This window comes from Coturnix japonica, chromosome Z (genome assembly GCF_054131305.1).
Source record: "Coturnix japonica strain WE chromosome Z, WE-NBRP24, whole genome shotgun sequence".
NCBI classification, from domain to species: Eukaryota; Metazoa; Chordata; class Aves; order Galliformes; family Phasianidae; genus Coturnix; species Coturnix japonica.
Window position 1 is genome coordinate 36,780,009 of NC_140702.1, and position 23,687 is coordinate 36,803,695.

The following is a 23,687-nucleotide window of genomic DNA, read 5'->3' on the forward strand; positions in this document are numbered from 1 at the left end:
TTGATGGTGAAGATTAAGTGAATTTTGCTTTAGTACCTAGTTTAACCAACTCATTAGAGAACAAAGATATTTTAAAAACATATTTATAAGTAAGAGTACTTTTTAGTAGTTATTTGGGGGGGGGGGGGGGGGGGGGGGGGGGAGGGAGAGAGAGGGAGGGGGAAAGAAAAAAGAAAAGTTGTAGAGATCTGCTAGTAGATAAATAATTCTAAGTACCTTATCTAATTGTGTCTGGGAAAGAGTGCCATGATGCAGACTGCCTTTTAAAAATGAGCAGATTTCTGTTATGAGGTGTGGAATAGAAAATTTTAGTTTTCTTCCAGAGTGAATGCCTATTACCTGACTCTTATAGCAGCAGCAGCACATCTTTAAACAAGCACTTGTTTATGACTTCTACACTTAAATTTACCCACAACTGTGGGTAAACAGGAGATGTTGTTTATATATGATGGATGCCTTGCTTCAGAAGTTGTTAGGAAGAAATTCTTTCCTTCAAATTGTGGTGAGGCACTGGAGCAGGTTGCCCAGAGAAGCTGTGGATGCCTCGTCCCTGGCAGCATTCAAGGCTGGTCTTGTTGAGTTTCTGGGCAGTCTCATATAGCAGTTAGCAGCTTTGCCCAAGGCAGGGGCTTAGAACTAAATGTGTCTGAGGTTCCTTCCAGCCCAAGCCGTTCTGTAATTCAGAAGGATACTTTATTTCGGTTCCCCTCTTAAGTTAGTTGTTTCTAGTACTGACACAAGCACAAAAAGATTAACAGAGGGTGCACCTCTTTCAGGGTTCAAATCTAGTTTTTCAATATTTACACAGTCTCTGATGAATGTTACAATGCAGAGCAGAGGCAAGTGTAGCTCTTTCTTTCTGTGCCTTGTTTGTAATTCAGAGGAATTATGTGCCTTTCTTCCAGGCTTGTCTGATCCTTTATTTATTTATTTATTTTTATGGTTTTATTATAGAAAAGAAGTAATTTTAAAAGTGTAATTGTTGTGCCTCACAACTGGTAACTAGCACATGATGTTATGTGCTGTTGTATTAGTGTGCAGTTCTGTATTTATTTAATCACAGATGCTTGGGACCTTGTAAGTAAGCTCAGTAATGTATATGACTTTGTCATGGGTTACCTAGATTTACCTATGTCCATGACAGGGCGGAGCCACCCCATAGGGCCCCCGGTCCCGGAAAGGAAGGGAAAAAAAGGGAATGGGATAAAAACAGCGGCAATCTAAGGAGGAAAACTTATTTTACTAAATATGATATCAGAATACAAGATAACACAATATAATATAATTGAGGCTAATAAATTGAACGAAACAGAGAGAGAGAGTCCCCAAAAACCGAGAGGCCTACTGTGAACTCTAGGTGACATGGCTGGAACGCATCCCATTCCCCGAGAAGTTCGAGAGAGAGAGCTCCAGACTGGGAACGAGATTATATAGTGTCCTGGTCCCGTGACTTATCCTTGACCGTGATGTTCTCTGGGATATGTAGTCTTCTTCTGTGAACTGCACATTTGGCAAAATCATCCATGCTTTACATGATGCTACGATGTGGAATACTGATAGCAACATTACAAAATAACAAAACCATGACAGACTTGCATGCTTTCTAGACTGCACTGAAAACAGACTTTTCACAACTACAATAAGGATACTTTTCAAAACTCTGGAATAGACTCTTGTGTGGCTCATACAGTCTGAAACAACTTTTTAGGGTAAACCAAATTACTTCTGTCCTGTTTTGCTTATTTTCCCACTTAAAACCTGCTACAGTTCATCTTAGCTTCTGAAAACAAAGTTAAATCTGTTGGCCTAAGACTGGGTTATTGGAAATTAACCACCTCATCTCAAACAGTAAGACTGCTGTGTAACGGTCTTTTCATAGCTTAATGTTTGTATCCTTTAAGCAAGGCATGTGGAAAAATGCCTTTCAATATACAAATTTTCGCAACCATTAAACACGTCTTTTTTCCCTTGAATTAAGGGAGACTTAAAGTACTTACAGATCTGCCAGTAATTTGGTAATGCTGATAACTCATTTATGCTGTTTTTGGTGATAGTTTATCTACTACCAGTGAACGGAATGATTTATTTTTTTATGCTCATAGACCAAATAAAACAGAAATGGAGCAAAGTCACTTGCTGGTTGGAGTTGTGTAAGAGGGTAGATATTTCTATTGAGAACAGAGACTCATCCACGTTGTTGCCGGGAGAGAGGTTTGCTGGAAAGCAGCTGTTTCCTCATTGACCATTCATGAAGGAGCTACTTTGCATAGAAAGAAATGATCTCTGAAGTGTTCAGGAGATCCACCAGGTCAAGTCACATGTCTCTGGACATACAGAAACACTGTGAGGCTTTTGTTTTCTAATTACTGATTGTCTGATATGTAAGCATCAGCACATCTCAGTGTCTTTGTAAGAAATCTGGAGTGATTGGAAGGCTTCAAACAAAGGCTCAGCAGATAAGTTACCAGTGTTTTCATCCAAATTTCTTGAGTTTCTCTTTGTTCAGGTTTTGGCGTGACATTTGGCCGACAATTGACATCAGCGATTTTCCCCATTTATATCCTAAAACAAAACTGAAAAATAGGGACAGTTGTTTAAGGCTTAGTGATAGATAGAGTGATTCTGAGCTGCTCTTAGCACAGGACTGTTACTACACAGGTTTATTGTTCTCCTGCTACTCATGGTTTCACTAATTTGTTGTTAATGACTACCTTTGTCTTTTCCACCCTGGATGTCCTTACTTTAATTCTGTCTTAGTAAGAATGTTTTAGAAGCTTGTATCTTTCTTACCCATTCTTCATTGCTTCTCTTGTAGTATTTTGTATTCCTGTAGTTTTCTTTCTGTTAAGAAAACCAAGATTGCCTTTTAATTGGCAGAAAAAATTGATCATGAAAGAAACATTCTTCTTGCATGCCTGTCAGCTCCATGTTAGGCTGCTTAGTAATTCAAGTAACAATAAATCTTAGTTTTAAAAGACTTTATTGTGGACTTAATGTTTTTCAAAAATGCTTTTCTTGTTCATTAGGCACAAATCTGGCCCTTGTACGTAGCTAAATTTGTATACAGATTAGGTGCTTTAGACATAGCAGATGTCCCAGAGTAGCTAACTAAATCTCTGTTCTCATTTAGACTTAAATATTAACTATTTGTATTTGTAGTGGTATTAAGACATGGATTTCTGTTATTTACTCCACAGTGTTAACCTAATACGATCCCGTACAGTGGCTGATATGTGAGAACTAGCAGAAAACATGATTTTAATCAAAATACTTACTTTTCCTCCGTAGACAGAAATCGCCAAGAGATTGAATACAATTTGTGCACAAGTCATCCCATTTTTGTCTCAGGAAGTAAGTAAAACTGTTCAGCTGTGAAAGTGCAATTATGTTGCTTTTCTGTTTGCAAATTAGCTAGTTTTAAGATGTTAATTTTATCACAATGAACAAGTGCAGGGAACATCTGTTATAGCTGAAGTGTGCAAATCCCCTGCTAATTTGGTTTGGCAAATCTGAGTTAAACTACTGACAATGGCTCATCCTTTTTCATTCCCAGAGGAGGGGGGAAGTATTTTTACTTTTTTCTTTACTTTAATAAATAATAATAATAATAATAATAAAAAATCAATGCAACAAAATGCTTTTGTTTCTGATTGTGGTGTTTATGTATTTGATATTCAGTTGTTGAATGTGCTTCCAGTGAAAATAAGTATGCTCATTTATATCAAAATTTAGTGTAAAAGCTGAGTAGTTATCTCAAATGCAAAATGCTCTTTAAGGTTACAGGTTTTGAATGACTGTGATTGTAGCATATTATAGTCAGCTGCTGCTATGTGTTCAAGGGTGTTATTTTGGGCATGCCTTTTCAAACTCTACAGTTTACAAAAAGTATTTGTAGTTCAAGTTAGAATTTAGTGAAGCATTTACTCTTCCCATTTAAGATTTCTGTAGATTTTGCTCTGTGGACGCAGTTTATAAATGTTGAAATTACTTCTAGTATGAAGCTGATGTTATTGTACTGCCAACTCTATTAGAAAATCATTATTCATTTTTTCAGAAAATTAATTTTGAAGTGGAACTGGGGGAGAGATGAATTGCCTACTTTCAGGGCTGTTGTTTGCTTTTGATGGAAAGGATGAGAAATAGAGTACTGTTCCCTTTTTACCTGCATGAAGTGTATCTTGCAAGCAGCTTGAGCTTCTCCAGAGAAACTGCTTGTTCAGATATTTTTGTTCCTAGTTTTATTTGTTTCACAAATTCCTCCTCATGTCCTTTCTTCTTTTAATAGCATCAGCAGCAAGTGGCTCAAGCTGTAGAACGTGCCAAACAAGTGACCATGGCTGAACTGAATGCCATCATCGGGGTACGTGGCCTTCCAGGTCTACCTCCTACAGTGTGTATAACTTGCTTTCATATATTATCGCTTTACTGTTCTTAAAATAAGCCTAATGTTTTGACATCTAACATTGTTTTGGTGCTCAGTGTAGCTCAAGTATGTTTGATTTCCTTGCATAGATTTTATCAGGGATAAAGTTAATAGTTTGCTTAGAATGCTGTGTGGAACAACTTTCACTGCAAGAAATGCAGTGTTAGGACTGTTGTTTGTTTATCTGTAAGTATTGTATGTCAGTTGAGGTAGTTACCTTTTCCTCATTCTTTTAGTCCTTGCAGCCTGTACAACTATTCATTCTTCTTTCTTTTGCCTTCTTGTGATTTTTTCATAATTTTTAAATTAGCAAGCTACTGAAAAGAAACTTCACTTGCTTTTGAAGTAGTATTAATTGACTGACACAGGGCACTAATAGCCGTTCACCAAGTTTGTGCTTTTAAATAAGCTGAAATTAGTTAATTCTACTTGCTTGTGACTGTTTGTCAATCACAAATCATTTGTTTTGTGTTAATGAACTTTCTGAACCATACATTCCTTCCACTTCATGAGTTCATTTTCCCCCCCACTAAGTCTAGAATATTTCTCATGTTTTCTGCCCTTCCAGACTAAGTGAAAGAAGTAGCTGAAACAAGAAGCCGTCCTTTCTGATTTTATTCATATGTGAGCGCCTTGAGCAGATTCAAATTACTCATTTATCAATTTATGTTAATTGCTTGTGAGAAGATGCCCTGCTGGTCTTTATGGTTCCCTCAGACACTTTGTAATGATAATTAGACATGCTGCTGTATGGATTAACAGTGCCATAGTCCAGTGACGTCTGCAGACAATGGAACCAGTTAATCCATCTGTGCTTAAAATTACATCCCAACTGGAGATGGAAAAAAAAAAAAAAGAAAAAAAAAAAAAAAAAAGTAAGAGCAAGGGAGGATTAAAAGAATGAGCCTCAGCTTGAAAACTCTCCTTTCATCAGTTTCTCAATTGCAGATCTGCAGTCGGTTTGTCTGTGGTAAGCTATTGGCAGTCAATTAGGTGAAATAAACTGGGAGGGTGACCTTCATTTCCTCTTAATAGCTTTTCCTCCCTGAAATGGGGAGCTTCAGTGGACTTTCAGCTTAAATTTTATTCAAGCTGCTTTATTACACTTGACAGATTAGCTTTGCATAAACATACCCCTACCTTTCAAATCTGAGCTGTTTTTTCCCCTGCATATCAAATTTGGCTGTTACTTAGTTGATTTGCTAATCACATTCTAAAAACCACACAATTACATCTGTATTTGTCACAATCTCCTCTGTTCTTTGTTTGTGTAATGAATTGCTTTATTTCAAAGATCAAATCAGGTATTCATACAGCACATGTACATCTGTGATACTCGATTAGCAAAGATTAGAGAACTGTACTTTCTTCCTTTTTTTTTTTTTTTTAAAATGAGTCCTTTACAATGAAAATTGAAAGCCCTTTTTAATGAGCTACCTTTAAAGATTATATGCAGTAAATGGAAGTATGCATTAAAAGTGTATTTAAAAACAATTCTACCGAACTTGAGGTAGTGCTGCCAAGCCAAACCAAGTCTTATATCCTGATGATGTCATTCACTTCTTTTAAGCCTGCGTGAAAGCCTTTTTAAAACAATAGTGATCTACAAATACCATACGCAATGAACAGGAGTAGTAGCCTCAGCTTTTTCACTTTTAAATAGACTAAGATTCATCAGAGTAAACACTTCACTGTGTCTTCTGAAAGACTTCTGGGTGATGCCGCATCAGCCCAAAACTGATTAAGGAAATCATCACATTGGGTATGATTTGTTTGGCCATGTCTATGTATGTCTGTGCATTTTACTAAAATTAGATGTGTGTCACAATGATCTTTTACAGGCTTATGTGGTTCAGTAATTATCTTGTGCTGCACAATAAGTTTCATGCTCTTGACATATGCTTGATTTTGTTTGAAAGGGGCTGTGTGCATCCTGAAAAATCTGAATAGCATGAAATTGGGTTGACAATTCAGTAGACCTTTGCTCTCCCTCACTGAGCATGCAGTGTGTCAAGCCCTCTCCCCAGAGGGGAGGAGACATCAGAAGCCTATCTGTTCTTACACAAGGCAGCTGCACTGAAGTAAAGCATGGCCTGGTCTGATAGCAGCTGTCAGTATTGTTTAGAGACCTGACTTAGAGTAAAGAACAATGGAAGGGCCATGCTGTTAAAGTGCAATGTCTTTCAAGATGAGAAAAGAAATAGTAATTTAACGGTTTAGACGTCTATTATGAGCATGAAAGATCACGGAACTTCTTTCAGAATGCAAATAGGCTGCAGCATTCTGTAACAGAAGAAGATTGAGTACCCTCTGGGGTCATACTACTGAGGATAGTTGTGTATAGTCAATTTTGAGAATAGAAAGAATCCTGAACTTCGGTAGCATGTGTCCACTTGATTAATTTCTCCTGACTAGATAAAACTGGCATTTTTGTTGGTATTTAACTTTTTTTTCTTCTTCATTTCTGTCTTAAAATACCATTGTTTTCTGGTACTAAGTGATTCATGAGTTTCCCTGCTAGCTTGCCTAAATTAGAGCAAAACACAGTTCTTCTTGCTGCTGGGCTCTGTTTGAATTCTAGAAGATAAAAAAGCCTTTAATTAGTGGCGATGTTTGTTTGTTTGTTTTTCAATTTTATTTTTTTTTCCAGCCATCTTTATTTTATAACTGTCTTTCCACTTGAAAAAATAGAATCCTGTTAGAAGACAGCCTGAGGTTAGACATGTTTTCCTTGTGGAGCAGTCAGATTCTTTTTGGAGTATTTGCAGAGATAGAAGTCAAATTTTTGAGTCAGTGTATATTAAGGATATATATACGTATTTAAAAAGAAACAAACAACAAACTGACACATTAGAAAAAAATGTAAGTAATACAGTTCGTCTTGATTAGCTTATGAGTGCTAAACCTCTGAGCTGATTAGAACATTTGGGAATGATATTTTGGTCTAAATGGTTATGTCTTTGGCTTTATGCTTTTCCCACATGTTCTTGAAGGCTTTACTTTCCAGCTAGCTGTGTAGCAGTGAAACTTAAAGACAAACAAATAAAAAACAATAGAAAACATAAAATAAACAAAAAACAAAAAAAAAAAACTTGTATACTTGGGGGGGTGGAAGAAAGGCAATGCTACAACAACGCAGCACAAAACCACTTTGGCCTAAAGGGCGCGCCTGTAACTGCTGTAGGTGCAAGAAGTGGTTTAACTTGAAGGGATTCTTTTCTGGAAAGTGTCATGCTGGGAAGAGTAAAGGATGGTTGTAATTGATCTGTCTACCTAGATGTAAACAATGTAAATGTGTTAGATCTTTCTACTTTAAAATTAACTACAACAATTTCAAAGTAGAATATTATGCAAATATCTGAAATGAGAAATATAGGCAAAAAGCTGAAATATTTTTTAGCACTGCATTTTTAGATGCACTGTTTCAGTATATCATCAGGCATGTCTTTGAGTTTTGAGGTAGGTTGCTAATAGTTCTGTGAAACACATACCTTCTGGACTGACAGTACTCCTGAGACTGATTGAGTTATAGGTCTCTTTGAGGTCCCTTCACTGTTGCATTTGGTGACTGGCTAAAGGATTAGCAAGATGCAGGATTATTTTTTTCCTCTCTTGGCTGTGGTTGCCAACTATCTCTGGGATTGTAGTGTGTGAAGCTTAAGAGGATGAGGTTAACCTCTTGAGGGTTTATTCTTATGAGTATGTAGTTAATCCTTAGAAAGCCTATAAATAACTAGACTGTATGTTTCATTATAAAATAGAAATACAGATGAGAGCAAAAATGAATGCATAACTTAATGCAAGGGAAGAGCTAAGCAGCTGTACCATTACTTCAGATCTTCCTCAGCCATGATCTGCATTATGCCTTAGGGAGAGGGGAAACTGTCTAGTCGCTTTAAATTAAATAAAATGAGATCTTGAGGTTACATACTGAATGGCATAGGGCTATAAGTAGGACTGTTTTGGAGCTGGAGAGAGAAGCAATGGGTGAATGAAGCATAGAGATATAAAGAGAACTAAGGATGTAGTTTGGAGAAGCAAATGTGTAATAAGGTGAAGTCAAAGGGGAAAAATTCTGTTCTGGGGGGACTTAGCATGCAAAATAAAACTGAGTTACTGACAAAGGCAGAACCAGTATGAGCAGAAAACTGTATGTATGTACCTCATCACTTAAGTGCACTAGAAGTGCATGGGAAAACACCCAACTCACTATACTTTTCTTGGAAGAGAGTAGAGACAGGGATCTCTAGGAGGACTGTCTGGAGAAGAAGAGAAGGCCTGATTTTGTTCTTGGGTGAGGAGACTAGCATGGATGGTTAGGATAACTAGGAATTACTGAAAACGTGGCAAAGTTATGGCTCATTACATCAGTATGCTGTATGTTATCATGATGCTATAGAGTTTTCAGGATTCCTTTTATCTGGTAATTCCATTTATTACTAAATTTTCAGTTGTCCAATCTGCTGTCTTCTGTAATGTTCAATTTCATGAGAATGTCTAGTACTGTTTTTAAAGGTGCTAGTTAACTGCAAAATAAAAAAATAGAAAAACAAACAAAAAAACCCAGTAACACTAGGACAGCAAAAGCAAGGATTTGCAGAAGTAGTGCTTGAATATGTTTTCTGGGGTGACTGGCAGGAGGGAGTTACTTAGGGATGTATAGGGAATTTCCAAGAAGGTTGTCCATGGATTGGAAAACTGACATGAAAATGAATGTGGTGCCATTTCTTATGACTAAGAAACTTTTCATTCTTTGTCTCTGAAATGTGTTTATAGTTGCTGGCAGCTGGGACAAACAGGTGATGTGTCATTCTGAAAACTATGCTGAACTTTGGATTTTAATTTACCAGAGATAAATTTTTGCTTAGGTTACTATCTTTGTTTTCAGCAAGGTTAAAATTTCTGAAGAATAAAAGACTCAGTAAGAAAAATAAATGCTTTATTGTACTTATGTATCATTAGTAAAAAAAATAAAAAAAAATAAAAAATCACACTGAGTAATATTTAAGTCCTTTTCAAATTGGTGTCTGCTTGAATCGGTTGGTTCTGGCCATTGTAGCAGTGGGAACATGCTTTTTGAAGTGTGTTTGGATGGTAGTGAAATACTGCTGGTAACTAAAAGTGCAAATACATAGATTTGTGGTTGCAAAGTGAGTAATAGTGGAAACTCACAGTTTCTCCCAGAGGAAAGAGAAAAAAAAAATGTTGGCAGTTTCTTCAGACCAGAAGCAATGTGTGTTGACAGCTTCATTCTAGAGACTTAAGGTTTGCATGTGAGTCTTCATAACAATAAATATGTACTTGTCTAATTGTTAAAAAAATACAAAACAAAACAAAAAAACCCCTGTCTTCTCTCACTTAACGCTGACAGCAATGAGAAAAAAATAACTTCTTTCAGGAAAACAGCCATTTTTACCCAAGTCAAAAAGTGGAGATTTTATCTTCTATGTTTTTTTGACTGCAATTTAGAATTAGTTGCTTACAGGTCATTTGAAGACATCTTCCTGCACAAAGACTTTTTTTTTTTTTTTTTTTTTTTAAAAATAGTCTCCCCTGTCCTTCTGGCCCATGCTGTGTGGCATTGGCCCTGCAGTAGATATCTCTGAAAATAATACCTCCTATTTGTTGCCTTGGAAACTACAACAGATGTAAAGAGCACAGTAACAGTATTTGACAGAGCAAATTCTTAGCAATAAATGTTTTTCAACGTAGCCATCACCATTAGCTATGCTGTTTTTTTGCCAGTGATGAGTAAAAGCCTGCGCGCTGTGCTTGTAAAAGTGTGCATGGCGATGTGGAACATGATTTGTCTTTCATGTCACTGTCACCACTGCTGAAATTTACCACTCATCACCTGACTACGCTCACATCCACTGCTTAGTCTCTGTAAGTGTTCAGTAACTATTGCTGAATGTATGTGGGTACCATTTTTTCTCCAGGGAGGAATTCAGTGACACACCTTTGCTTTGTACACGCTTTGTTATCAGATGCCAATTTGTCAGATTTCCCCTCTGCTGCCATCTGTTGTATAACAATAAAATGTAATGGAGTATTGAGGGGAAACTTCAGCTTCTACTGCCATGCTACCCACATCCAACTCTTACATCACGGACCAACAAAATAAAGTGAGAGGCATTATTTTCAGAACAGTCCTTATAAAAGCTTCTGATTTATCCATTGTTGTGTTGTCTTTTTTCTTCAGTACTAACTACAGTTTTGCTGTTTGACTTAAGGGAGAAAAGAGGCAGTACTAGTTCAGGGGTCTACAGAACTTGATCTTCTGTGACTTATTTCTAGTTTTTGTTATAAGCTGATTGAGACAGGGTTTGTTATTAATCCAGACTCTTCATAAACATTTTCAGAAGAATTGCTATCACTAGAAAAGTTTACATATAATGAATGTGCACAGGAACTTCTATATATTTTGTAATAACATAATTGCTACACAAATATTTAACATAATGTGTGTGTATACCTATATGTATAAGGTTATGCTAGGCAGCAGAACAGCTTCATTTTTATAATCTTGCTATTTTGCTGGTATAGCTACTGATAGAAGTGTTAACAGTGCTTCTATGCGTCTGTACTTGTTATGAGAGGAATTTGGGACTTGCTTGCTTCCCTCCTCCATGAAAGCATGAAAAGGAGAAGGGAAGGTAAATCCTCTCTTCTGTTCTTAAAAGCCCTTGTGTGGATGCAGCTTTACCAATGGAGTGCTAATGCTACTTGGGGAGAAGATGCTGTTGAACTGGAAGGATTCCATTTGCTGGCAGGATCCTGTGTCTTCTCTGCAGAGCCCTGCCAGCCTGGAACAAGCTACAGCAGCTCCCCTGAATAGCTAGGCTGCTAGTGCAGGTTTGCACTTGTGAAAGTCCCATTCTGGCAGGGCTGTATAATTATTCTCTCTGCATCAACATAAGGTTAAAAAATATGCAATTTATAATTATCACAGACTTTTTCTTAAATAGCTAATTGATGGTGATTTTAGAAGAAAAACAGCTGACTGTTCACTGGGTGAGGTAATTAATCCATTTGGGTGGGTCCACCCACATCTGTCATTCCAAAAGTGATCTTTCTGAAGAGCCCTGAAGTGTAATATCTCTTTATCTTTTTAATTCTGGTGCATGGACTTGTCCTCTAAAATGCTAGAAGGAAGGGCCGAGAAGCCTAGCTGTTAAAAGTGAGACTGAAAAGCACAGAAAATATTGAAGCTGTTACTCAGCATAGAGCTAAGGAAAAGGTAAAGTACTTCTGTCTTCTCTGCAGTCTGTGTGTCTGATCTATAACAGTGATGTTGGAATAAGTTAATAGTTAACAAGCTGGCCTTTTAAATTATTTTTGTATTTTCTATTTACATTATATTGTAGAGCACTGGAAAGCTGTTCTTATGGAGCTATCTACTCTATTAAAAATGGGATCATGTGATTTCACAGGAATACCCTGTATGTACATGTAGATAGGCTGGTAATGACTACAATACTTGATAGTAAGCCGAGCCTTTCTTGTGATGAGATGTCACTTTCTTTATTAAAAAAAACCTCAATTGTTCATGAAGTGCAGATTGTATTATAAAATATTTACCAGAGTTTATATTTGATATCTGTTAATGGTTTTAAGAAGCTCTCAGAAACTCTTTCAGTTATTTTTGTGGATGACTGAATTTAGAGTGTTGCTACCTAAGTTTGGGTTTCAATACAATTACTTTCACCCCTATTGAGAACTGCTGTCTCAGTTCCTTTCTGCCAGTTCTTTGCAGGTTAGCTATGTACATAAACGGTTTGTTTGCCCCAAGAGAAGGTATGGCAGCATTATGACTGCAAGTAATTTCTTTTTTTTCCCCCCTTTTCATAAAGAATAACTTTTAATCTTATATAGGAAGTGTATGAGGAGTTATGCTTGTTAGCTTCCTTTACTTATGGAGATTAAAGGATGTATTTTGATCTCTGTACAAGGGGAAGAAGGAACAGGCTCTAGAGTTGACAGTGTTCAGTATTTCATGGCAAAGCTGTATAGTACAGATTTGTAGAAGAAGTACATTTTACAGTGGAGCAGGTATTCATCAGTGTAAAATTGTAGTTAGAGCACCAGTGCATGAAGCGTGGTTGGTTGTTTTTTTGTTGTTGCTGTTTGTTTTTTTGTTTTTTCAGTCTTCCTGATTCATTTGAATTCAGTCTTGCTTTTCCTACTTAAAATTTCTTGAGAACAAAGAGGAGAAAAGATACGATTTTTTCAAGGAGAATCCCATAGCAGAGAAATGAAAATGAATTCTGAAAATGAGGGATATAACACTGAAGGAAAAGGGAGTCAGGTCACAGGGTGCAGGAGTATTTAAGAAAGGAAAACAGAAATAACACAAAACCGTATACTTAACATTCCTTTCCAGTACTTGAGTGCATCTTACATGCTAAATATTTTGTATCTTCTGTGACTTTTATATATAGACAACGGTGGTAGAAAGTCTGATTGTGCTTGAAGTTGCTCTATCAGCAAAACAGTGAAATACAGCTTCTCAGCCTTACTTCAGTTATCTTATGTGAAGTTGTGAGGGGAAAAGAAGACTGCTTGGGGATTTTGTGTGGGGAAGCAACCTTTATGCCAGTATATCTTGTGTTTTCTGTTTTGTATGAGGCAATTTATACCGCTCTATACTGTTTCAAGAAACTTGGTAACATGTGTAATTGAGATTTATTAGTATACGTAGAGATACTTGAAAAAGTAGAACTAAGATCTGTGAAAATTTTCTGAGTATTCTGTTCAGAAGTTTGACAGTTTAAAAGAAATTCCTGTAATAAAAAATATAGCAACAAAGGAAGGAACTTGAGTTATTTGTATTCTTTTGTACTTTGATATTTGCTTTCTGATGTCTGTTATATACTCAGTAGAATTGAAGATAAGTGACAGACATTATCTAGGCACTTTCTGTAGTAAGCATGAAAAAGAAAAATGATATATATATATTTTTTTTCCCCGTGAAGCAGCCTGGTCTTAAAATAGTTATGCCACTGTCACACAATTTTTTTCTGAAATATGTTTTTGGATAGATTTTGATAGTCGGTTCTTCTGTGGACTTAAATCTCTGTAACAAAATGACATTTCATGTTCTGTGTAGGTGGAAGAGGCTTGCTGAAGATGCTTTTTTTGTTGTGAGGGGACCTTTTCTTCCCTTACTGTAGTCACCATGGCTTGTTTACATAACAGATTTGAAAACAGACAACAGTTTTCAAATAATTGTGCAAACCCTACGAAGAATCCATTCTTGGCTCACAGGCTAGAGATGCTGTAGTGGGCACTTTCAAGTTTATATATTATAGCTTCCTATGTGTCAAATTTAAATCTGAACCTCTAGAAGAAAAGGAAGTAAAGAAATCTAATGAACTAAAATAAACACAGATATTTCAAAAGAAAGAAAATAAAACAATAATGGTAGGAGCTGGCTATTTATTTATTAAAAACAAACAAACAAACAAAAAACCCAACACTTCAACTCAAACTCTGAAATTGTTGAGGGGCTGAGGTTAGTGGGGACCTCTGAGTCCTTCTGGTACAACTTCTCTGCTCAAGCAGAGGCACCCTGAGCACGGTGTCCAGGCCAGTGTCCAGGTGGATTTTGGAAATCTCCAGGAAGGAGACTCTCCAGCCTCTGGGCAACTTGTGCCAGTGTTCCATCCCCATACTTATGTTCTGGTTTGTTTCCATTGCATCTTGTATTGATAACATGCATCACTGAAAGGACGCTATCCATTTGGATATTTGGACATCTTGGTGAGATCCTCCTGAGCCCTTTTCTCTGGGCTAGTCATCACTGTCATCTTCATGACCTTTCATTGGAGTTTTTGCAGTAGATCCAGATTCCTCTTGCTTGCATTATGAAGGGAGCCCAGAACTGGATACAGCACTGCAATTTTATCATCACCAGTGCTGAGAAGCCTTGAAGGCAAGTGTTATCTCCCTGGTCCTTCTGACTGTACTTTGCCTAGTGCAGCCAGGGTTATCATTAACTTTCTCCATGTCAAGAGCACACTGCTGGATATGTTCAATGTGATGTCGTCCAGAAGCCCTGAGACTTTTTTTCCTGAACTGCTTTTGAGCTGTGTGACTTCCAGAATGTATGTGTGCCTGAGGCTGTTCCTCAGTCCTGCCAGATACAGGACTTTTTATTTCCTTTCTTGAGTTTCCTGTCTGCCCATTTCTCCAGCCTGTCATATTCTGCCTGGATGGCAGCATGGCCCTCTGTTTTGACAGCCTTTCCTTCCAGTTTTGTGTTACATGAGAAAGGAGGAAAACTTGGAATTGAGTTTTGCAGATTACAGCAACAGTACATAAGATTAGGATTCACAGGGGTCAGAAGGAAATAGTGGGGGATGTTCAGGTTATATATTAGGTAAAAATTCTTCTCAGAGTGGTAAGGCTTTGAAACTGGCAACCCTGGGGAAGTGGTGGGGTCCGCTGTCCCTGAAGGTTTTCAAGAGAAGTATAGATGTTCCACTGAGGGGCATGGATTTTAGAGGGCATGGTGGTATTGGGTCAACAGCTGATCTAGATAGTCCTAGTGGTCTTTTCAACCTTAATGACTCTAAGATTTTAAAGGAACTGGTAACACATCTTGTGATTAGTTTTCTTTAATAACAAATCTAAGTGCAAGTGATGAATATGTGCTATCAAATGAGTACTCTTGTAAATTAGGCTGCTGTGAATGATGTGTTCTATTTTCTGTTTTTTGTGGTTTTTTTTTTTTTCTTTTTCAAAGTGATATAGAAAAGTGGACCTGGCGGGAGCATAATCTTAGGTTGTTTCCATTTTTGGAAGCTTATAATTATAGTGCTGTATCTAATTTTTTTTTAATTATTATTATTATTTTATTTTTAACAGCTAGGGAAAAGTTTGTTGCTTGGTTGGCTGGCTGTAGCTGGCTATTTGTGCTTTAGTATTGGCAGTCATGTTCTTCGACCATAAACATCTGGTACTGGTTCTCACTTTCCTCAACCTGAGCAGGCAAATAAAAAACCTGAAAGTATTTCTTTCAGAAGGAAGTGAATATAGAAATGAAAATGAATGCAGTAGAGTTGTGGTTGTTATGAAATAGTCCTCCCTTACATTTTAGATCTCTGAATCACTATTACACTGAGTAGGTATTTTTTCAGAACGCCCCTATGGATCTGGGGGATCTATTGATAATATTTGCAGAACTGGTTCTGGTAAGGATTTCTAGAACTCTGCTCTCAGACTGATAGTTCAGAAAGACACTGGGAAAGTCATCTCTTATACTTCAGGACCATATATAGCCTTTTTCCACTGTTGGTTTGCATTTACATCTGAATTTTTAATTTGGTGCTATTGAACAGATACAGAACATCACATATCAGTGTAAGAATAAAAGACATTTCTGTTTTAAGAGCAGGGGAATGCTCTAACTTTTCAGAACTGGGAATTCAAAACTAGCTTTTTAACTAGGCCACCAGAGTTTCTGGCATCAGTGGAACTACTTCAAGGTAAGAAGAGGGACTGCAGGGCATCATGGTCAGAGCTAATAGACATGGAGCCAAAAAGAGGTGTGTTGCTGTGATGTAGATTTCCTATGCATAAACAAAGAGTTAGTAGCTTGCAGTAGAGATTAAAAATTATTTGTGGATAAAAAACTCGTTATAGCTGGAACTAGAATGTTGGACGTGAAGCAGTTTTAGGATTGTTAGTAGGTGCTTGCTTGGAGAAGCAAAGACTGTGTTTTTCACATGTTAATTTTGGGGTCTTCACAATCTTGTTGGGGGATACTAGGGAAAAAGAAAAGATATAATACTATCTAATTCTGACAGCTGAATGCACTATTTCTTTCCTCCCTCTGAAAATACAAAGAACTTCAACTTTTGCAACAAAATGTTGAGTAAGCTATTGATGCTTTTAAAATCAATGCTCTGGTTAATTATCTCAGTGCAGCCACTTAGGTATGCATCATTGCCCTCCTCTCTGCTTCCCATATCCCTCTGAAACTGGACACAGCCCTTGCTCAGCAAGTAATGATAATAATTGGTAGTAAGACAGACCTGTTACTCATCCTTCTTTGAGCACATTTCTTATGGCAGTTGTCTAGTTTTTAATTAAGTGCTAATGAACATGCCTAGTGGACCATGGTACTGCTGCCAAGTTCTTCGGTTTTATATCTCACTGCTACTGAGCTCTTAAAAGGTGACAGAGCAGATATTAGCGTCTTTGAAATGACAGGAAAGTCATTATATGCATAACATAATTGTTTCTAGGATCTACAGTGGCAAATGTCTAGATACTAAATACATCTGGTGATCACTGCTGTTATTCATCTCCCCAGTCTTTAGCTTTTCTCTTTATTTGCAGCAGATTTTCCTTTTTCCCCTCTTGAAAGAATGCAATATACTTTTAACAATTCAAGATATATAAATAAGAAAACAACAGGGCAAGAGCCCCTGGGAAGGGTAAATTCAACTGTGTGTTAGGAAGAACTTTGAAGCCTACGACAAATAGACAGGATATAAAACATAAATCTATACATCAGTTTTAAACTTCATTGTCTCTCAGTTAATAAACATTAAACCCAAACTATGCCATTGATATTAAAGACCATGAGCAAGTTTTCAGTCTGTTCAGTGTCGTGCATTTCAGCATCTTTGCTGACCATTTTTCACTGCTGCCCTTGGTGACCATTTTGGAAAGCACTAAGGTGTTGTGTAGCACAGAGATGCATTTTCCCTTGGAGCTCTCATATTCTGCTCTACACATCATGTAGAGAATTTCTTCCTGGTTAACATACGCAGTCCTATCAGAGAAAGCAGTTGTTGCCATTTTGTTACATATTTTCAGCTTCAAGGGACTTCATTAGAATAAATTAATCTGTTACTCATTTCTAGGGTTTTCAAAATACATTGGGTGTATGTAGGCTACAAAGCAGAGCTGGAGTGATTGCAGATAACGTGTCCCTAGCAGTTTGGTTTCTAAAGACATCAAGCAATGCTTCCTGTAATCATGTGGACTTACTTTTTGCTAATTAAACTAGGCAGGAGAGGTAAGAAAAGAGGGAATCTTCTTGATGCCATAGGGACAAGAATGGAAATAATTTAACTTCATTTCTCTGTTCTGATTTTTTTTTTTTTTTTTTTTTTTTCCATGCCCACAATGTGAAAGATGTTAATTTGAGCTCACTGTTTGGTAAAAGAGTTGATTTCTCTCCACAAAACTGTTTAGAAGGAGAGAAATCACCTTCTGTTCAAAGCCAGTTTCACACACAGCTAGGTAAACTAGTATAATAGTGCACCTGAGGACAAGGACAAGGCTATGAATGTATTACATGTGTGTTGCTGCATGCCTCAAAGGGCAGATGTCCATGTGATTTGGTTGGTTGGTCATAGATGAAAATGAATTAAGTACCATAGTATCATAGTCTTGTGCGGGTTTGGAAGGGACCTTAGAGATCATTGAGTCCAACCCTCGGGATTTGAGCCTCCTGTGTAGCAAAGCGGCACTTCTACCACTTGCACCACAGGGGATTTGAACACAGGCCCCGGTGTTGCAAAACGGCATTCCTACCACTGTGTTAAAGAATCATAAAATCATCAAGTTTGGAAAAGACCTCTAAGACCATCTAGTCCAGCTGTCCACCAATATTTCTCAGTAAACCATATCCCTCAATACAATGTCTAAACTTTTCTTGAGTACCTCTGGAGTGATTAACTGCATCACCTCCCTGCTCAGTCCATTCCGGTGCTGGACTGCACTCTTGGAGAAGAAGTATTTCCTTATTGTCCAACCTGAATCTCCCCTAGTGTAACGTTTCCTCTAGTCCTGTCCCTAGTTACTTGGGAGAGGAGACTGACTCCCAGCTCACCACAGCCTCTCTTGGTAGTTGTAGAGAGGGATATGGCCACCCCTGAGGTTCCTCTTCTGCAGATTGAATAATACCGGTTCCCGTGGCTGTTCCTCGTAAAGCCTGTGCTCCAGACCCCTCGCCAGCTTTGTTGCCCTTCTCTGGACATGCTTCAGGGCCTCAGTGTCTATTTTGTAGTTAGGCGGCTGAAACTGAACACAGTGCTCAAGGAGCATCCTTGCCAGGGCTGAGTACAGAGAGTTGATCACTTCCCTGCTCCTTCTGGCAACACTGTTTCTGGTGCAGGCCAGGATGCCACTGGCCTTCTTGGCCACCCGGACACACTGCTGCCTCATGTTCAGCTGTATGTCAATAGGTAAGCCCAGGTCTGTTTCCTCTATACAGACTTCCAGCCACTCTGCCCCAAGCCTATGCTTTGCTTAGGGTTGTTGTGGCCATAGTGTAGTACCTGGAACTTGGTCTTGTTGAACATCACACTGACCTCAGCCCTGTGACCCGCAGAAAGATCAGTGCTTCCTCCCTGCTTAGTCTTGTCTACAGACTTACTGAGGGTACACTCAAAGTCCTCATCCAGGTCATCAGTAAAGAACAGGACAGGCCCCACTACTGACCCCTAGGGAACACCACTGGTTGCCAGCTGGATGTGATTCCCTTCACCACCACTTGCTGGTTTTTCACTCAGCAAAGATTGTACCTGTTCAAGCCAGATGCTGCCAGTTTCTCCAGGAGAATATTGTGGGAGGCAGTGTCCTTGGCTTTGCTAAATTCTAGGTAGACTACGTCAACAGCTTTTCCATCATCGACCAGGCAGGGCACTCAATCACATAAGGAGATCAGGTTGGTCAAGCAGGACCTGTCTTTCGTGAAACCATGGTGTCTAGGCCTGATCCCCCTGTTGTTCTGCATGTACCATGTGATTTCCTTCAAGGTGATCTGCTTCGGAATCTTGCATATGGTCAAGTTCTCCCCTGATTTGATGAACTGTGCTGTAAATTACTGATATAGTCTGTGAGGATAAGTTCTCTTTTTCCTCAAAACCTGGTTGAAAAACATTTCTGTCAGGCTTTTTGTGCTCTTTATGGATACTTCTGAAGAAGAAGCAATTAAGTTTTGCTACCACTAACTACTTGATTTTGTAGGAGGTAGTAAATGGTTCAAATAAAATAAATACTCTAAACACTTACTTCAAAATATTGTCTTTTAAGTTCTTAAAAACATCAAAGTAAATAAGTAAGTCCTATCTCTTGCCTTGAAAAATTATCTAAGGGTTGGAAAGAGATGAGAATGTATACGTTCCCATGAAGATTAATTAAGACTTTTATACTGTGTTTGAAGAGGAATTTGTGAAATTCTTGCATGACAAGCCAAAACATTCGTAAAATCATGGCTTTGTTGAATAGCCTGAGGGGATTGTGGTATTTTTCTGGGGTTTATACCATGTATCAAAAACAGGTGAATGATGGCTGCTTTGCAGATGGGGACAGCAGAAAAGTCAAAGCATTTCAGGTTCAGTCAGAGTTCTACAGTATCAGCCATTTATGTCTACAGACATCCTTAAACAGCGCAAGGCATGTCTTCGGAGGGTGATGTGAGAAATCAAAGCACATAGTACTCTCATCTGAATGGTAATTACATTCCTATACTGGCAGATGTTTTCATAGAGTCTTGGAACCAATGGAAGAACATATTTTAGATTATTTTGGGCTGGGTATTTTGGAGTAAATTGTGAAGTACTGTGAGTTTTATTCTACCTTTATTCTGGGTGACATTTCAGTACCTCACTTCAGTACTGTAACAATGTTAGCTGCTCTTAAAATGATATATGACATTCATTAGATCAGGCTCTCCTTCCTAGTTGAGAGCATCTTGTTCAGATTATTTACTTGTCTGACATCTGTTTTGTCACGTAAGTGGGGTGATATTCCTTGGCTTTTTTTCACACAGTTTGTTTTCAGCAGAGGAATGGTGGAGTATGGTTAAGGGAGAAAGATTTGTTGTCTTCTGTTCATGTGCACAGGTTTGAGAAAGCAACAAAGAAGAAGAATTTCTCTTTTCCTGTAGCAAATTGAAGGGGAGTTATGACTAAGCTATAGGTGGTTTTGAAACCTAATTTTTTTTAGTGAATCTGTGCTGAGTAATTTGGACAAAGTTAAACAGTTTGCTAATCTTGGAAAATGTTAGTAGTACCCTAGCAACTTCAATTAGAAAATAACTTTCCCACATTGAGTAAATACTAAGATATTACATTTTAGGGAATTTCTGAATTTGGAATTTAGTTCCTAAAATTGCTTAAAGTTCATTTTGCAAGCTTAGTTACTGGCTTTTATGTCCAGTCTTTTGTACTGATGTTGCCAACTGATTTTGTAATAGGTTTTCATTTTACCATGTTTGCTTTTGGAAGTTCCATTATCTTATTAATGATATTTGGACTACCTGGATTTTAAGCTCAAAATTTGTTACAAAGCATAGCATTTGTTAACATTTTTCTTCAAAAGCTTAGCTGGAAAAACATATAGATTTAGGTACAAGAAGTATAAAGTTGTACCCACTTGCACATTTGGGTAGCATGGATTTTGCCAGTGATTTTTTTTTTCCTCATAAAGCAGTTCTATCCCTTCCTATAGAAAGGGAAAAGTAGTGAAGAAGACTTAGGAATTCTGCAAATTGTGCTGCTGCTCTTTGTCACTGGTGATACTATGACAAAAAAGTGACTGTCCAAAAAAATAGTTGTTTCATGTTTTTCTCAGGCTCTAGGACAGATATTCAGCTAGCCTTCTTTGCTCTGTGGAGTGTGATCGGAATTGTTCACAGACAGGGTGATGTAGTGCAGTGTCTAGTGTGCTGGGACAAATAGGAGAACTTAGATTAAATAATATCAGAAATCTACTTTTGCTTCTCAATAACTAACCAAACCTATTCTCCCTTCTCCTTCCCAAATTATATGCTATGTGATATTCTTCTGGGGATGATGATGATGCCACTGGGAACAGCAGCAGCAGTTGCAGGCTCAACATCTCTCCCATGGCCATGGACCTCCAGTGCCTCTAACACCACATCCATCAGGACTTCAGCCTTCAGGAATCCCTCCACTTGGGAGCAGTGCTGGCCTCCTTGCCCTTTCTAGTGCTTTGGGTGGTCAGTCTCACTTGGCAATAAAAGATGACAAGAAGCATCACGATGCAGAGCACCACAGAGGTGAGAGGCATGGCAGACCTGATTAGGACACTGTCAGATTTGAGCATTGCTGCAAATTATGTGCATCTCTAAAGAAACTGAGTTTTATAGAATGACAACAAACTGCTGGCAAACTTAAAAATGTCTGCATATATACTAGTGAAGCAAAATTCAGCTTGGAAATTTTCAGTATTTTAAATGGGGATAACTGGGTGTCATGTGCTCTGTAGTTTGCAGGGCATTCTGACATCCTGGTAAATGTTTAGTGTAACACCAGTGGCCTGCACCATATTGTGGAAAACTGTTAACTGCATAAATGGGTAATTTTTCAAAGCAAGTAATGTTGTTAAGTGGGTGGGTGGGATGGTAGGGGGGAATGAAATTTAAATTTTGAAGTGAATGTGTTCAAACAAAAGATTTAGGTAATTGCATCTGTTACTTTAGTTTGATAGGCTTAAATTCTAGTACACAATTAAATATTGGGCAAAATTGCACTTGAATAATTTTTGAAAAGAAAATAATTTATTCTGTCATGAAATAAAACTAGGCTTTGTGTATGATTAAACTGTAAATCATGTTTACAAAATACTGTAATTTTCAGGAAATCACTGTATTAGGAATGTGCAATGACTTATATAAATAAAAGCCATTTTAAAACTGTTCATGGCTTGTGTTCTAATTTGTTTTCCCCCCTTTTTTATTTCTGTTCTTGCCTCTGTGTCTGAACGGGCATGTCTGTGCGTTTCTTGGTTACGGCGGGAACAGACAGAGAGCCAGGCACAGTAAGTACCAACACTCCTGATCATGTTTCCACTTCTACATTAAGTAATAATAAGAATTTGTGTTGTTCATCTGTTTTGTCTTCCTTTTTGTCCTTTCCATGATACTGGGCTTATTTGTTTATGCTAGGATATCTCTTGGCTTATGCAGAATGTTGTGTTGAATGTTTTGGTAAGACGAATGTAGGAATCAGGTTTTTGAGCAGAATCATTTTGAGGATGCTTGATCTTTATTTTGTTTATTAAAAAAGAAAAAGATATGCTTACAAATCAACAGACCTTTTACTGTTACTTAGTTTGTAACGTTGATTCAGAGTTAGGATATTTACTCTAGTATTTTCAGGAATATTGTTGCAGAATGGGGAAATCTAGAACTCATTTGTTATGACCATGTTTGGCCTTAGTAGTTTATTTAATTGAATCTGTACAGACTCCTTTACTGCTTAATTTGTGCTTTCCTGCTGGTACTTTTTTACAGTAGTACACTTTGCCTAAGACAATCCTTTTGAATAAAATTAAAAAATCAGCCAAACATCATCATTGCTACAGCTTTTCAAATGGCTATCTCTTGAATGATTATTTTTTATACTAATCTGTTAATCTGCTGGAGATGGCCACATGCAGCTGGCACGTCAAATAATAAACTGGCTCTACTTGATATAGGTGAATTTGTGTTCTCTTTGCTTTTTCTTCTCAATTAGAAGAGACAAGAAACAGTTATAAATTAACAGATGTTAATGCTAATAAGCTTGGTTTGATTTTGGTTTGTGGGTTAGTTGGTTTTCTTTTTGCTTGTTTGTGTTTTAAAAGAAAGATATGATGATTGCTTTACCAAAAGCTCCCTGCGTATCTTTTGAGGCAGTTGTTTTCAGCTTCTATATTTATATACTGTTTCCAGTTACTAAGTTAAAAGTCTTTCCAAGTTTAACTGCAGAGCTAATTTCAAGCTGTGTTTTTCTGAAACCTTGGATTTATGAGGGTGTATTTCTTTGAGTGATACCAGCCAAAAGTGGGATTCTCAAAGTCTTTTTTAGGAAATGAGGAAGGTGTGTCAGTGAGTATATGCATATGCAGTTATGAGACACAGTGGCTTTGACATTCGATTTGGTGATTATGCTGTGTTTCCTTTTCTTGCTCTCCCCAGCCATGTGCATGTACATGATCATATGTAGAATGCTATAAGATTTCATCCTTTAAAAGGATAGCACAGGCTGCTCTAACGCCCCTTCTCTCCCTTTTTCTCTTCAATAGCAAAATATGCCGATTTTCTTTCGTGTTGTGGGAGGCTTGCCATATAATTTCCTTAGTTTAGTCTATGTGTGACTTTTATTTACAGAACATAAAATTCTTACTACAGTTACTTCTTGTGCATTTGTATAGCTTATACTTGGTTATTGTCCATATCAAATATGGTAATATGATAATTGTTTTGTTTGTTTGTTTTTGTTTATTTGTTTTTAAT

General features: G+C 37.6%; 1 protein-coding gene across 11 annotated transcripts in view; it reads left to right on the forward strand.

The window, feature by feature from the left end:
* Window positions 1-23,687, forward strand: part of TLE1 (TLE family member 1, transcriptional corepressor) — a 70,305-nt gene that overhangs the window by 18,691 nt on the left and 27,927 nt on the right. For 3 of the 11 annotated variants that reach the window (XM_085530404.1, XM_015849198.3, XM_085530401.1), the window contains 4 exons: window positions 3,289-3,351; window positions 4,286-4,360; window positions 21,263-21,467; window positions 22,212-22,228. In XM_085530404.1, the coding sequence (XP_085386530.1) occupies window positions 4,334-4,360; window positions 21,263-21,467; window positions 22,212-22,228 (249 nt within the window). In that variant the 5' untranslated portion in view covers window positions 3,289-3,351; window positions 4,286-4,333. Of the gene's footprint in view, window positions 1-3,288; window positions 3,352-4,285; window positions 4,391-21,262; window positions 21,468-22,211; window positions 22,229-23,687 lie in introns of all 11 variants that reach the window. The other 8 variants (XM_085530405.1, XM_015849199.3, XM_085530402.1 and 5 more) reach the window with 4 other exon arrangements.